This window comes from Melopsittacus undulatus, unplaced genomic scaffold, assembly GCF_012275295.1.
Source record: "Melopsittacus undulatus isolate bMelUnd1 unplaced genomic scaffold, bMelUnd1.mat.Z mat_scaffold_854_arrow_ctg1, whole genome shotgun sequence".
NCBI lineage: Eukaryota > Metazoa > Chordata > Aves > Psittaciformes > Psittaculidae > Melopsittacus > Melopsittacus undulatus.
In genome coordinates, this window is record NW_022994649.1 from 1 (window position 1) to 13,955 (window position 13,955).

At 55.6% G+C, this 13,955-nt stretch overlaps 2 protein-coding genes across 2 annotated transcripts; one reads left to right on the plus strand and one right to left on the minus strand.

Moving 5' to 3' along the window:
- Nucleotides 1–71: 71 nt before the first annotated feature.
- On the minus strand, nucleotides 72–5,663 carry LOC117438946 (rho guanine nucleotide exchange factor 1-like; the record flags this gene model as incomplete). Its single annotated transcript, XM_034074302.1, has 6 exons — nucleotides 5,621–5,663; nucleotides 4,828–4,881; nucleotides 3,548–3,652; nucleotides 2,389–2,487; nucleotides 1,443–1,485; nucleotides 72–177 (listed from the first exon to the last, which is right to left on the minus strand). Coding segments are annotated over exons 1-6 (434 nt in total), but the record flags the coding sequence as incomplete, so codon positions are not given.
- Nucleotides 5,664–7,814: 2,151 nt separating this feature from the next.
- On the plus strand, nucleotides 7,815–13,552 carry CD79A (CD79a molecule). The gene is made up of 5 exons (XM_034074303.1): nucleotides 7,815–7,823; nucleotides 8,596–8,923; nucleotides 11,483–11,601; nucleotides 12,971–13,036; nucleotides 13,442–13,552. The coding sequence occupies exons 1-5, from the start codon at nucleotides 7,815–7,817 to the stop codon at nucleotides 13,550–13,552; spliced, it is 633 nt and encodes a 210-aa protein (XP_033930194.1).
- The last annotated feature ends 403 nt before the right edge of the window (nucleotides 13,553–13,955 follow it).

The following is a 13,955-nucleotide window of genomic DNA, read 5'->3' on the forward strand; positions in this document are numbered from 1 at the left end:
AACCCTCCCACCCCATATTGGGGTCCCCATTCCCATCCCCCATAGGACACCCCCATTGCCCCTCCCCCCACCGGAAGTGACGCAGGTCTCGCTCCAGCTCCGCCTCCTGCCCCTCCCCCACTTCCCGCAGGATCCGGCGCTGCTGCTGCTCGGGAACAGCCTCGGGACGGAGACGGGCTGGGATAGGGGCAAAATAACCCAAAATCACCCAAAATCACCCCAAAATAGCCAAAAATAGCCCAAAATTAGCCCAAAATAGCAAAAAATCACCCCAAAATACCCCAAAATCACCCAAAATAGCCAAAAATACCCCAAAACCACCCAAAAATAGCCCAGTATCACCCAAAGGTAGCCCAGAATCACCCAAAAATACCCCCAAATCACCCCAAAATAGCCCAAAATCACCCAAAAATCACTCAAAATAGCCCAATATCACCCAAAAGTACCCCAAAATACCCCAAAATTCCCCAAATCTACCCCAAAATAGCCAAAAGTACCCCAAAATACCCCTAAAATACCCCAAAATAGCAAAAAATCACCAAAAATTAGCCCAAAATTAGCCGAAAATCACCCAAAATTAGCCCAAAGTACCCCAAAAATAGCCAAAAATACCCCACAATAACCCAAAAATACCCCAAAACCACCCCAAAATAGCCCAAAATAGACAGAATCTAACCCAAAATACCCCAGAATAGCCAAAGATACCCCAAAATCACCCCAAAATTGCCAAAAAATACCCCAAAATAACCCCAAAATCACCCCAAAATAGCCCGAAATCACCCAAAATTCCCCCAAAATACCCAAGATTCCCAAAAAATACCCCAAAATACCCCAAAATCACCCAAAAAATACCCCAAAATAGCCCAAAACTACCCCAAAACACCCCCAAAATATCCCAAAATCACCCCAAAATACCCCATAAATACCTGAAATACACAAAAATAGCCAAAAATAACGAGAACACACAAGAATACCCAAATACACCCAAAAGTAACCAAACCACCCCAAAATAACCCAAAAATACACAAAATACACCCAAGAATTCCCCAAAATACACCCCAAAATACCCAAAATGCATAAAACTACCCCAAAATACGCCCAAAAATACTGGAAACATTAAAAATACCCCCAAACACCCCAAAATACCCAAAATACACCCAAAATACCCCAAATACACCCCAAAATACACCCAAAATACACCCAAAATACCCCAAATCCACCCAAAATACATCAAATCCACCCAAAATACACCAAATCCACCCAAAATACCCCAAATACACCCCAAAATACACCCAAATCCACCCAAAATACACCAAATCCACCCAAAATACATAAAATCCACCCAAAATACACCAAATCCACCCAAAATACATCAAATAAACCCCAAATTCATCAAATCCATGCAAACTGCCCCAAAACGCCCCCATTGGGGCTGCACTCACCCAGTTCAGGCTGGAGATGGAGGGGGATGGGCACCCGCAGGAGCTGCCACAGGTTTGGGGTGAAAAGAGGGGATTTTAGGTGTTTTGGGGTGAAAAAAGGGGATTTTGGGTGTTTTGGGGTAAAAAGAGGGGATTTGGGGTGTTTTGTGTGGTTTTGGAAGTGTTTGGGGGTATTTTTTTGTGTGTATTTTTGGTGTTTTTGGGTATTTTGGGGGTGTTTTGACGTGTTTTTGGCTGTTATTGGGTTGTTTTTGGATGTTTTGGGGTGTTTTTTGTGTGTTTTTGGTATTTTCAAGGTGGTTTTGGGGTATTTTTGGGTGGGTTTGGGTGTTTCTGGGGTGTTTTTTGTGAGTTTTTGGGTATTTTTGGGCTGTTTTGTGTGTTTTTTGGGTGTTTTGGGTGTGGTTTTGGGTGTTTTTGGTCTGTTTTGGGGTATTTTTGGTCTGTTTTGGGCTGTTTCTGGGTGTTTTTGGGGTGTTTTTGGGCTGGTTTTCGGCTGTTTTTGGTCTGTTTTTGGGATATTTTTGTGTGTTTTTGGTCTGTTTTGGGGTATTTTTATGTGGTTTTGGTCTGTTTTTGGGGTGTTTTTGTGCTGTTTTTGGGCTGGTTTTGGGTGTTTTTGGTCTGTTTTTGGGTATTTTTGTGTGGTTTTGGTCTGTTTTTGGGTGTTTTGGGTGTGTTTTTGGGGTATTTTCGAGTGGTTTTGGGTGTTGTCTGTTTTTTGGTGTTTTTGTGTGTTTTTGGGGTATTTTTGGGGTATTTCTGTGTGTTTGTGTGTTTTTGGGCATTTCTGTGTGGTTTTGGGCTGTTTCTGTGTGTTTTTGGGGTATTTTTGGGGTATTTCTGTGTGTTTTTGGGTGTTTTTGGGGTATTTTGGGGTGTTTTTGGTGTATTTTTGGGTGTTTTTGGGGTATTTTGGTGTATTTTGTGTGTTTTTGGTGCTCACCGCTCCCTTGTCCAGGAAGAGCTGCCAGAACTCCAGGAACTGTTTCCTTCCCTCCTTGGGGCCCATTCCCAGGAGCAGCTGCGAGTGCAGGAAGCAGAGCTGGGGGCGAGAATGGGGCAAAAACACCCAAAATCGGTTAAATCACACCAAAAATGGGTGAAATCACACCAAAAATGGGTAAAATCACACCAAAAATGGGTAAAATCACACCAAAAATGGGTGAAATCACACCAAAAATGGGTGAAATCACACCAAAAATGGGTGAAATCACCCCAAAATCTGTTAAATCACCTCTAAAATGGGTTAAATCACCCCAAAATGGGTGAAATCACACAAAAAAATGGGTAAATCACCTCAAAATGGGTGAAATCCTCTCAAAATCAGTTAAATCAGCCCAAAAATGGGTAAAATCACCTCAATATGGGTAAAATCACCTCAAAAAGGGCAAAATCACCCTAAAATGGGTAAAATCACCTCAGGAATAGGTAAAAACACCTGAAAATTGGTAAAATAATCTCAAACATTGGTAAAATTACCTCAAAATGGGTAAAATAATCTGAAAATAGGTTAAATCACCCCCAAAATGGATGAATTCACCTCAAAGTGGGTGAAATCACCTCAGATAGGTAAAACCACCCCAAAAATGGGTAAAATCACCTCAAAATAGGTAAAATCAGCCCAAAAAGGGGTAAAACCACCTCAAATGGGGTGAAATAACCCCAAAATGGGTAAAATCACCTTAAAATAACTAAAATCACCCCCAAAATGGCTTAGACTAATAAAAGCAGTTAAAATCACCTCAAAATTGGGTGAAATTACCTCAGAAATAACCAAAATCATCCCAAAATTGGTAAAATCACCTCAAAATCGGTAAAATCACCTCAAAATGGATTAAATCACCCCAAAACAGATAAAATCACCCCCAAATTGGGTGATATTACCTCAAAACTGGGTGAAATTACCTCAGAAATAGGCAAAACTATCCCAAAATCGGTAAAATCACCTCAAAATCGGTAAAATCACCACAAAATCGGTAAAATCACCCCAAAATGGATTAAATCACCCCAAAATAAATAAAACCACCCCCAAAATGACTTAAACCACCCAAAACCTCCCGAATTCCCCCCAAAACCAACCCCCCCCCCCCCCTCCCCCTCACCAGAGGGGCGGGCTCGAGCTGCGTGACCACGTGATGCAGGAAGGCCAGCAGCGGCACCGGGCGCATGCGCAGAGCGGCCACGCTCTGGAACAGCTCATCCGGGACCTGGGGGGGGGGGGGGGGGGGGGGGGGGGGGAGAGGGGGCGGGGCCAGGGGGGGAGCAACCAATGGGGATCAATGGGGGGCGGGGCCAGAGGGGGAGAGCAACCAATGGGGATCAATGGGAGGGAGGCTCCGCCCACTCCCGTTCAGCCCCCGCCCTCCTCCCTCTCAAGCTCCGCCCCCTTTCGCTCAGGCCCCGCCCACTCCTGCTCAAGCCAACCCCTCCCCTCAGGCCCCTCCCCCTCCCTCTCAAGCCCCGCCCCCCTCCTCAGCCCCTCCCGCTCAGGCTCCGCCCCCTCCCGCTCTGCCCCCCTCTAGCTCAGGCCACGCCCCCTCTTGCTCAAGCCCCACCCCCTCCCCATAGGCTCCGCCCCCTCCTCCTCAGCCCCCACCCCCTCCTGCTCCTCCCCCTCCCGCTCAGGCTCCGCCCCCTCCTGCTCTGCTCCCTCTAGCTCAGGCCACACCCCCTCCCCATAGGCTCCGCCCCCTCCTGCTCTGACCCCGCCCCCTCCCGCTTAGGCCCCTGTACCCCTCCCCATCAAGCCCCGCCCCCTCTCCATATCAGACCCCGCCCCCCCGCTCAGACCCCGCCCCCTCCTGATTTGGCCCCGCCCCCCAAAGGCCCCGCCCTCTCCTCAGCCCCCCCTCCTGCTCCGACCCCCTCCCACACAGGCCCCTCCCACTTCCCCATAAGCCCCGCCCCCCTCAATTCAGGCCCCGCCCCCTGTTCAGCCCCCACCTCCTCCTCATAGGCCCCGCCCCCTCCCACTAAGGCCCCGCCCCCTCAATCTCAGACCCCGCCCCCCCTCCTCAGCCCCCCCTTTTGCTCAAGCCCCGCCCCCTCCCGCTCAGGCTCCGCCCCCTCCTGCTCTGCTCCCTCTAGCTCAGGCCCCGCCCCCTCCCCTCTGGCCACGCCCCCCGTTCAGACCACGCCCCCTCCTGCTCTGCTCCCTCTAGCTCAGGCCACGCCCCCTCCCCTCAGGCCACGCCCCCCGCTCAGACCACGCCCCCTCCTGCTCCTCCCCCCTCCCCTCAGCCCCCTCCGGCTCATGGTCCCCCTCGCTTAGGCCCCGCCCCCTGCTCTGGCCCCGCCCCCTGCTCAGGCCCCGCCCCCTGCTCTGGCCCCGCCCCCTGCTCTGGCCCCGCCCCCTCCTGCTCAGGCCCCGCCCCCCTCTCACCGGTTCCATTTCCCGCTCGAAGTCCTCGTCCTCGGCACCGATGATGGGGGGGGGCTGAGGGGGGAGGGGTCATGGGGTCAGTGGGGGGCAATGGGGGGAGGGGGTTGGGGTTAATTGGGGGCAATGGGGGAGGGGGGAGGGGCAGTGTGGGCACTTGTGGGGCAATGGAGGAGATGTGGGGCAGGAGATGGGATGTGGGGGGAGGGGTAGATGGGGGGTAATGGGGGCAGATGTGGGGCAGATATGGGGCAATAGGAGCATATATGGGGCAGATATGGGGCAATGGAGGCAGATATGGGGCAATAGGGGCAGATATGGGGCAGATATGGGGCAGATGTGGGTCAATGGGGGCAGCTATGGGGCAGATATGGGGCAATGGGGGGAGATGTAAGGCAGATATGGGGCAGATATGGGGCAATGGGGGGAGATATGGGGCAATAGGGGCAGATATGGGGCAGATATGGGGCAGATGTGGGGCAATGGAGGCAGCTATGGGGCAGATATGGGGCAGTGGGGGGAGATATAGGGCAGATGTGGGTCAATAGGGGCAGATGTGGGGCAGATATGGGGCAATAGGAGCAGATATGGGGCAGATATAGGGCAATAGGGGCAGATATGGGGCAGATAAGGGGCAATAGGGGCAGATATGGGGCAGCTATGGGGCAGCTATGGGGCCATGGGTGCAGATATGGGGCAGATATGGGTCAGTAGGGGCAGATATGGCTCAATGGGGGTGTCTGTTCCCCCCCATAGGGATCACTACTTGTGGGTCGCGCCCCACAACTGCTCTCACCCCATTGCCTCCCTCTTGATGCTCCATGGGGGGGGGGTCAGCTCCGCTCTATGGGGCAGGAAATGGGGGGGGGGGGGGGGGGAAGGGACACAACTTATGGGGCAGCCCCTAACGGGGACCCCCCCCTGCCCCATAGCACTTATGGGGCGCCCCCCAAGTGCATCCCCCCCCTCCCCATAGCACTTATGGGGCGCCCCCCAAGTGCATCCCCCCCCCTGCCCCATAGCGCTCACTTATGGGGCACCCCCCAAGTGCATCCCCCTCCTGCCCCATAGCGCTCACTTATGGGGCGCCCCCCAAGTGCATCCCCCCTGCCCCATAGCGCTCACTTATGGGGCGCCCCCCAAGTGCATCCCCCCCCTCCCCATAGCACTTATGGGGCACCCCCCAAGTGCATCCCCCCCCTGCCCCATAGCGCTCACTTATGGGGCGCCCCCCAAGTGCATCCCCCCCTTGCCCCATAGCACTTATGGGGCGCCCCCCAAGTGCATCCCCCCCTGCCCCATAGCGCTCACTTATGGGGCGCCCCCCAAGTGCATCCCCCCCTGCCCCATAGCACTTATGGGGCACCCCCCAAGTGCATCTTCCCCCTGCCCCCCATAGCGCTCACTTATGGGGCGCCCCCCAAGTGCATCCCCCCCCCTGCCCCATAGCGCTCACTTATGGGGCGCCCCCCAAGTGCATCCCCATCCCTCCCCGCCCCATAGCGCTCACTTATGGGGCGCCCCCCAAGTGCTTCCCCCTCCCCCCCCCAAGCTCTCACCGGGGCCGATGGGGCAGGAACCGGGTGGGGCTGAGCTATGGGGCTGAGCCCCTCCCCCCCCCGGCCCCCCCCCCCCCCCCCCCCCCCCCCCCCCCCCCCCCCCCCCCCCGGCCCCATAGAGCGGAAGCGGCTGCGGCTGATGATGGGAGGAAGGGGGGAGGGGAGGGAGCGGAGCGGGACCCATAGAGGGACCTATAGAGGGGACCTATAGTGCTCTGCCCCATAGAGGCTGCCCCATAGAAACAAGCCCTATAGGGCCCTGCCCCATAGATATGGGACCCATAGAACTGAGCCCCATAGAGCCCTGCCCCATAGAGGCTGCCCCATAGAGATGGTCCTCATAGAGCCCTGCCCTATAGAAACAGGACCCATAGAGCTGAGCCCCATCAAGCTGTGACCCATAGGACCCAGACCCATAGAGCTGTGACCCATAGCACTGAGACCCATAGTGCTGTGCCCCATAGAACCATGGGGCTGGGCCCCATAGAGCTGTGCCCCATAGAAACAACCCTTATAGTGCTGTGCCCCATAGAGCCATGGGGCTGAGCCCCATAGAACTGAGCCCACAGCACCCTGCCCCATAGAGCAATGGGGCTGGGCCCCATAGAACTGAGCCCCACAGCGCCCTGCCCCATAGAACCATAGGGCTGGGCCCCATAGAACTGAGCCCCATAGAACTGAGCCCCACAGCGCCCTGCCCCATAGAGCCATGGGGCTGGGCCCCATAGAACTGAGCCCCACGATGCCCTGCCCCATAGAGCAATGGGACTGGGCCCCATAGAACTGAGCCCCACAGAACCCTGCCCCATAGAGCCATGGGGCTGGGCCCCATAGAACTGAGCCCCACAGCGCCCTGCCCCATAGAGCCATGGGGCTGGGCCCCATAGAACTGAGCCCCATAGGGCCCTGCCCCATAGAACCATAGGGCTGGGCCCCATAGAACTGAGCCCCACAGCACCCTGCCCCATTGAGCCATGCAGCTGGGCCCCATAGAACTGAGCCCCACATTACCCTGCCCCATAGAGCCATAGGGCTGGGCCCCATAGAACTGAGCCCCATAGGGCCCTGCCCCATAGCCAATGCCCCCCCCCCCTTCCTGCCCCACCCCCAGTGTGCTCAATGGGGCGCATCTCCTGTGGGGCAGCAGCAGCAGCAATGGGGCAGGCTCCTCTCTGTGCCCTTCTCCTCCTGATCCAAGGTGGGGCCCATGGGGATCAATGGGGCGGGATCAATGGGGTGGGATCAATGGGGCTGGATGTGGGGCAGGATCAATGGGGCTGGATGTGGGGTGGGATCAATGGGGCAGGATCAATGGGGTGGGATCAATGGGGTGGGATCAATGGGGTGGGATCAATGGGGCTGGATCAATGGGGCAGGATCAATGGGTCTGGATCAGTGGGGCAGGATCAATGGGGCTCAATGTGGGGCAGGATGAATGGGGTGAGATCAATGGGGCAGGATCAATGGGGCAGGATCAATGGGGTGGGATCAATGGGTCTGGATCAGTGGGGCAGGATCAATGGGGCTGGATGTGGGGCAGGATCAATGGGGTGGGATCAATAGGGCAGGATCAATGGGGCAGGATCAATGGGGCGGGATCAATGGGGCTGGATACGGGGGTCAGGGGGTCCCCACTTCACGCCTCCCATAGGCCACCCCCATATGCCCCATAGCACCCCACATCCCCTATTACCCCCTATATGCCCCATCCCCTGCCCCATAGCGCCCCTATCTCCCCCTATGTACCCCACATCCTGCCCCACATCACCCCATATCCCCCCTATATACCCCCTATGTACCCCATAGCCTGCCCCACATATCCCATTACCCCCTATGTGCCCCATAGCGCCCCTATCACACCCTATGTGCCCCATTGGCTGCCCCATAGAGCTCCTATCTCCCCCTATGTGCCCCATATCCTGCCCCACATCACCCCATATACCCCCTATATAATCTCTATCTGCCCCATAGGCTGCCCCATAGCACCCCATATACCCTCTATGTGCCCCATAGCGCCTCTATCTCCCCCTATGGGCCCCATATCCTGCCCCATATCCCCCCTATATACCCCCTATGTGCCCCATAGGCTGCCCCATAGCGCCCCTATGAGCCCCTATGTGCCCCATAGAGCCCCTCCCCCCTCTGACCCCTCTGACCTCTGACCCCTCCCCCCCCAGCCGCTCTCCCCTCCCCTCCCCCCTCCCCCCTGCAGGTCCTGGCCCGCCCCTCCCGCGGCTGCGCGGCCCCGCCCCTTCCGGTCACGTGGTCGCCCTCCCCCTCCCTCTCCGCCCGCGCCGGGGCGGAAGTGACGCTGAGCTGCCACTTCCGGTCGGGGCGTGGCCCGGCCCGGGTCACGTGGGAGCGGACCCCGCCCCCCCCTCCGGGCCCCGCCCGGGCCTGGGTCACGTGGGCGGAGGAGGGGAGGGCGTGGCTGAGGCTGCGCGACGTGACGTCACGTGACGCCGGCACGTACCGCTGCCGCGTGCGCGACGCCGCCGGCGGCGAGGCGGTCACGTGCGGCACCGCCCTGAGGGTGTCACGTGAGCAGAGGGGAGGGGCTAAGGGGGAGGGGGCGGAGCTAAGGGCTCTATGGGTCTCTATGGGTCTCTATGTGTCTCTATGGGTCTCTATGGGGATCTATGGGGTCTCTATGGGGATCTATAGGTCTCTATGTGTCTCTATGGGGTCTCTATGTGTCTCTATGGGTCTCTATGGGGATCTATGGGGTCTCTATGGGGCTCTATGGGGTCTCTATGGGGATCTATGGGTCTCTATGGGTCTCTATGGGGCTCTATGGGTCTCTATGGGTCTCTATGGGGTCTCTATGGGGTCTCTATGGGGCCTCTATGGGTCTCTATGGGGGCTCTATGGGTCTCTATGGGGTCTCTATGGGGCTCTATGGGTCTCTATGGGGTGTCTATGGGGCTCTATGGGTCTCTATGGGTCTCTATGGGGTCTCTATGGGTCTCTATGGGTCTCTATGGGGCTCTATGGGTCTCTATGGGGTCTCTATGGGTCTCTATGGGTCTCTATGGGTCTCTATAGGGTCTCTATGGGGTCTCTATGGGGTCTCTATGGGTCTCTATGGGTCTCTATGGGGCTCTATGGGGTCTCTATGGGGTCTCTATGGGGCTCTATGGGTCTCTATGGGTCTCTATAGGGACTCTATGGGGTCTCTATGGGGTCTCTATGGGGTCTCTATGGGTCTCTATGGGGCTCTATGGGGTCTCTATGGGGCTCTATGGGGTTTCTATGGGGCTCTATGGGTCTCTATGGGGCTCTATGGGGTCTCTATGGGGTCTCTATGGGTCTCTATGGGGCTCTAGGGGTCTCTATGGGTCTCTATGGGGTCTCTATGGGGTCTCTATGGGTCTCTATGGGTCTCTATGGGGCTCTATGGGGCTCTATGGGGTTTCTGTGGGGCTCTATGTGTCTCTATGGGGCTCTATGGGGTCTCTATGGGGTCTCTATGGGTCTCTATGGGGCTCTAGGGGTCTCTATGGGGCTCTATGGGGTCTCTATGGGTCTCTATGGGGTCTCTATGGGGTCTCTGTGGGGCTCTATGGGTCTCTATGGGTCTCTATAGGGACTCTATGGGGTCTCTATGGCGTTTCTATGGGTCTCTATGGGGCTCTATGGGGTCTCTATGGGGCTCTATGGGGTTTCTATGGGGCTCTATGGGTCTCTATGGGTCTCTATGGGGCTCTATGGGGTCTCTATGGGGTCTCTATGGGTCTCTATGGGGCTCTAGGGGTCTCTATGGGTCTCTATGGGGTCTCTATGGGGTCTCTATGGGTCTCTATGGGGTCTCTATGGGTCTCTATGGGTCTCTATGGGGCTCTATGGGGCTCTATGGGGTTTCTATGGGGCTCTATGGGGCTCTATGGGGCTCTATGGGGTCTCTATGGGGTCTCTATGGGTCTCTATGGGGCTCTAGGGGTCTCTATGGGGCTCTATGGGGTCTCTATGGGGTCTCTATGGGTCTCTATGGGGCTCTATGGGTCTCTATGGGTCTCTATGGGGTCTCTATGGGTCTCTATGGGGTCTCTATGGGGCTCTATGGGTCTCTATGGGGTCTCTATGGGTCTCTATGGGTCTCTATGGGTCTCTATGGGGTCTCTATGGGTCTCTATGGGTCTCTATGTGTCTCTATGGGTCTCTATGGGGATCTATGGGGTCTCTATGGGGATCTATGGGTCTCTATGGGTCTCTATGGGGCTCTATGGGTCTCTATGGGTCTCTATGGGGTCTCTATGGGGTCTCTATGGGGCCTCTATGGGTCTCTATGGGGGCTCTATGGGTCTCTATGGGGTCTCTATGGGGCTCTATGGGTCTCTATGGGGTGTCTATGGGGCTCTATGGGTCTCTATGGGTCTCTATGGGGTCTCTATGGGTCTCTATGGGTCTCTATGGGGCTCTATGGGTCTCTATGGGGTCTCTATGGGTCTCTATGGGTCTCTATAGGGTCTCTATGGGGTCTCTATGGGGTCTCTATGGGTCTCTATGGGTCTCTATGGGGCTCTATGGGGTCTCTATGGGGTCTCTATGGGGCTCTATGGGTCTCTATGGGTCTCTATAGGGACTCTATGGGGTCTCTATGGGGTCTCTATGGGGTCTCTATGGGTCTCTATGGGGCTCTATGGGGTCTCTATGGGGCTCTATGGGGTTTCTATGGGGCTCTATGGGTCTCTATGGGGCTCTATGGGGTCTCTATGGGGTCTCTATGGGTCTCTATGGGGCTCTAGGGGTCTCTATGGGTCTCTATGGGGTCTCTATGGGGTCTCTATGGGTCTCTATGGGGCTCTATGGGGCTCTATGGGGCTCTATGGGGTTTCTGTGGGGCTCTATGTGTCTCTATGGGGCTCTATGGGGTCTCTATGGGGTCTCTATGGGTCTCTATGGGGCTCTAGGGGTCTCTATGGGGCTCTATGGGGTCTCTATGGGTCTCTATGGGGTCTCTATGGGGTCTCTGTGGGGCTCTATGGGTCTCTATGGGTCTCTATGGGGTCTCTATGGGGTCTCTATGGGGTCTCTATGGGTCTCTATGGGGTCTCTATGGGGTCTCTATGGGTCTCAATGTCTCTCTATGGCCCCCCCAGCTCTGCTCCCATCCCCCCTCCTGCCCCTCTCGGAGGGCACCAAGAACAGGCTCCTGGTGGCTCAAGGGATCCTGCTCCTGGGGGCAGCTGTGGGGCCAGGACTGATGCTGCTGCTGAGGGTGAGGGGCTATGGGGCAATGGGGGTCAATGGGGATCAATGGGGATCAATGGGGATCAATGGGGATCAATGGGAGTCAATGGGAGTCAATGGGGATCAATGGGGATCAATGGGGATCAATGGGGGTCAATGGGGGTCAATGGGGATCAATGGGGATCAATGGGGATCAATGGGTGTCAATGGGGGTCAATGGGGTCAATGGGGTCAATGGGGATCGATGGGTGTCAATGGGTGTCAATGGGGATCAATGGGGGTCAATGGGGATCAATGGGGATCAATGGGGATCAATGGGGATCAATGGGTGTCAATGGGAGTCAATGGGATCAATGGGGTCAATGCGGATCAATGGGTGTCAATGGGGATCAATGGGGGTCAATGGGGATCAATGGGGGCAATGGGAGTCAATGGGGGCAATAGGGATCAATGGGGGTCAATGGGATCAATGGGGGTCAATGGGGATCAATGGGAGTCAATGGGGATCAATGGGAGTCAATGGGGATCAATGGGGGTCAATGGGGATCAATGGGGTCAATGGGGATCAATGGGGGTCAATGGGAATCAATGGGGATCAATGGGAGTCAATGGGGGCAATGGGAGTCAATGGGGATCAATGGGGATCAATGGGGATCAATGGGTGTCAATGGGATCAATGGGATCAATGGGGGTCAATGGGGGTCAATGGGGGTCAATGGGAGTCAATGGGGATCAATGGGAGTCAATGGGGATCAATGGGAGTCAATGGGGGTCAATGGGGATCAATGGGAGTCAATGGGGGTCAATGGGGATCAATGGGGGTCAATGGGGATCAATGGGAGTCAATGGGGACAATGGGGATCAATGGGGTCAATGGGGGTCAATGGGAGTCAATGGGGTCAATGGGAGTCAATGGGAGTCAATGGGGTCAATGGGGATCAATGGGGATCAATGGGAGTCAATGGGAGTCAATGGGGATCAATGGGATCAATGGGTGTAAATGGGGGTCAATGGGGATCAATGGGAATCAATGGGGGTCAATGGGGGTCAATGGGGATCAGTGGGGATCAATGGGGATCAATGGGATCAATGGGAGTCAATGGGAGTCAATGGGGATCAATGGGGATCAATGGGGGTCAATGGGTGTCAATGGGGATCAATGGGGTCGATGGGTGTCAGTGGGTGTCAATGGGTGTCAATGGGGGTCAATGGGGATCAATGGGGATCAATGGGGGTCAATGGGGATCAATGGGGTCGATGGGTGTCAGTGGGTGTCAATGGGAGTCAATGGGGATCAATGGGGTCAATGGGAGTCAATGTGTCTCTATGGGTCTCTATGGTATCAATGGGTCTCTATGGGGTCTCTATGGGGTCTCTATGGGGTCTCTATGGGGCAGAAGCGCTGGGCCCATGAGCGGCTGCTGAAGGAGAAGAAGAGTGAGGAGGAAGAGAATGTCTATGAGGTGATGGGGGAGCTATGGGGTCTATGGGGCTCTATGGGGTCTATGGGGATCTATGGGTCTCTATGGGTCTCTATGGGTCCCTATGGGTCCCTATGGGTATCTATGGGTCTCTATGGGTCCCTATGGGTCTCTATGGGTCTCTATGGGTCTCTATGTGTCTCTATGTGTCTCTATGGGTCTCTATGGGTCTCTATGTGTCTCTATGTGTCTCTATGGGTCTCTATGGGTCTCTATGGGTCTCTATGTGTCTCTATGTGTCTCTATGGGTCTCTATGTGTCTCTATGGGTCTCTATGTGTCTCTATGTGTCTCTATGTGTCTCTATGTGTCTCTATGTGTCTCTATGTGTCTCTATGTGTCTCTATGGGTCTCTATGGGTCCCTATGGGTCTCTATGGGTCCCACAGGGTCTCACTATGGACGTTGGGTCTCTCTATGAGTCTCTGGCTGTGGAGCAGCCTCAGCTCCAGTACCAGGATGTGGGGGGGGTGCAGGGGGCGGAGCTTGAGACCCCCTGAGCCCCCCCCCATTGATCCCATTGATCCCATTGATCCCCATTGAGCCCCATTGATCCCCATTGACCCCCATTGAACCCATTGATCCCATTGATCCCATTGATCCCCATTGAGCCCCATTGATCCCCATTGACCCCCATTGACCCCCATTGATCCCATTGATCCCATTGATCCCCATTGATCCCCATTGAGCCCCATTGATCCCCATTGACCCCCATTGAACCCATTGATCCCATTGATCCCCATTGATCCCCATTATCCCATTGACCCCCATTGACACCCATTGATCCCCATTGATCCCCATTGACCCCCATTGATCCCCATTGATCCCATTGATCCCCATTGACCCCCATTGAACCCATTGATCCCCATTGACACCCATTGATCCCCATAGACCCCATTGACA

Excerpts from the sequence above, each read along its gene's own strand:
- CD79A (XM_034074303.1), top strand. Across the intron at positions 8,924-11,482 it reads CACCGCCCTGAGGGTGTCAC|CTCTGCTCCCATCCCCCCTC; the intron begins GTGAGCAGAGGG and ends TGGCCCCCCCAG. Across the intron at positions 11,602-12,970 it reads GACTGATGCTGCTGCTGAGG|AAGCGCTGGGCCCATGAGCG; the intron begins GTGAGGGGCTAT and ends TCTATGGGGCAG.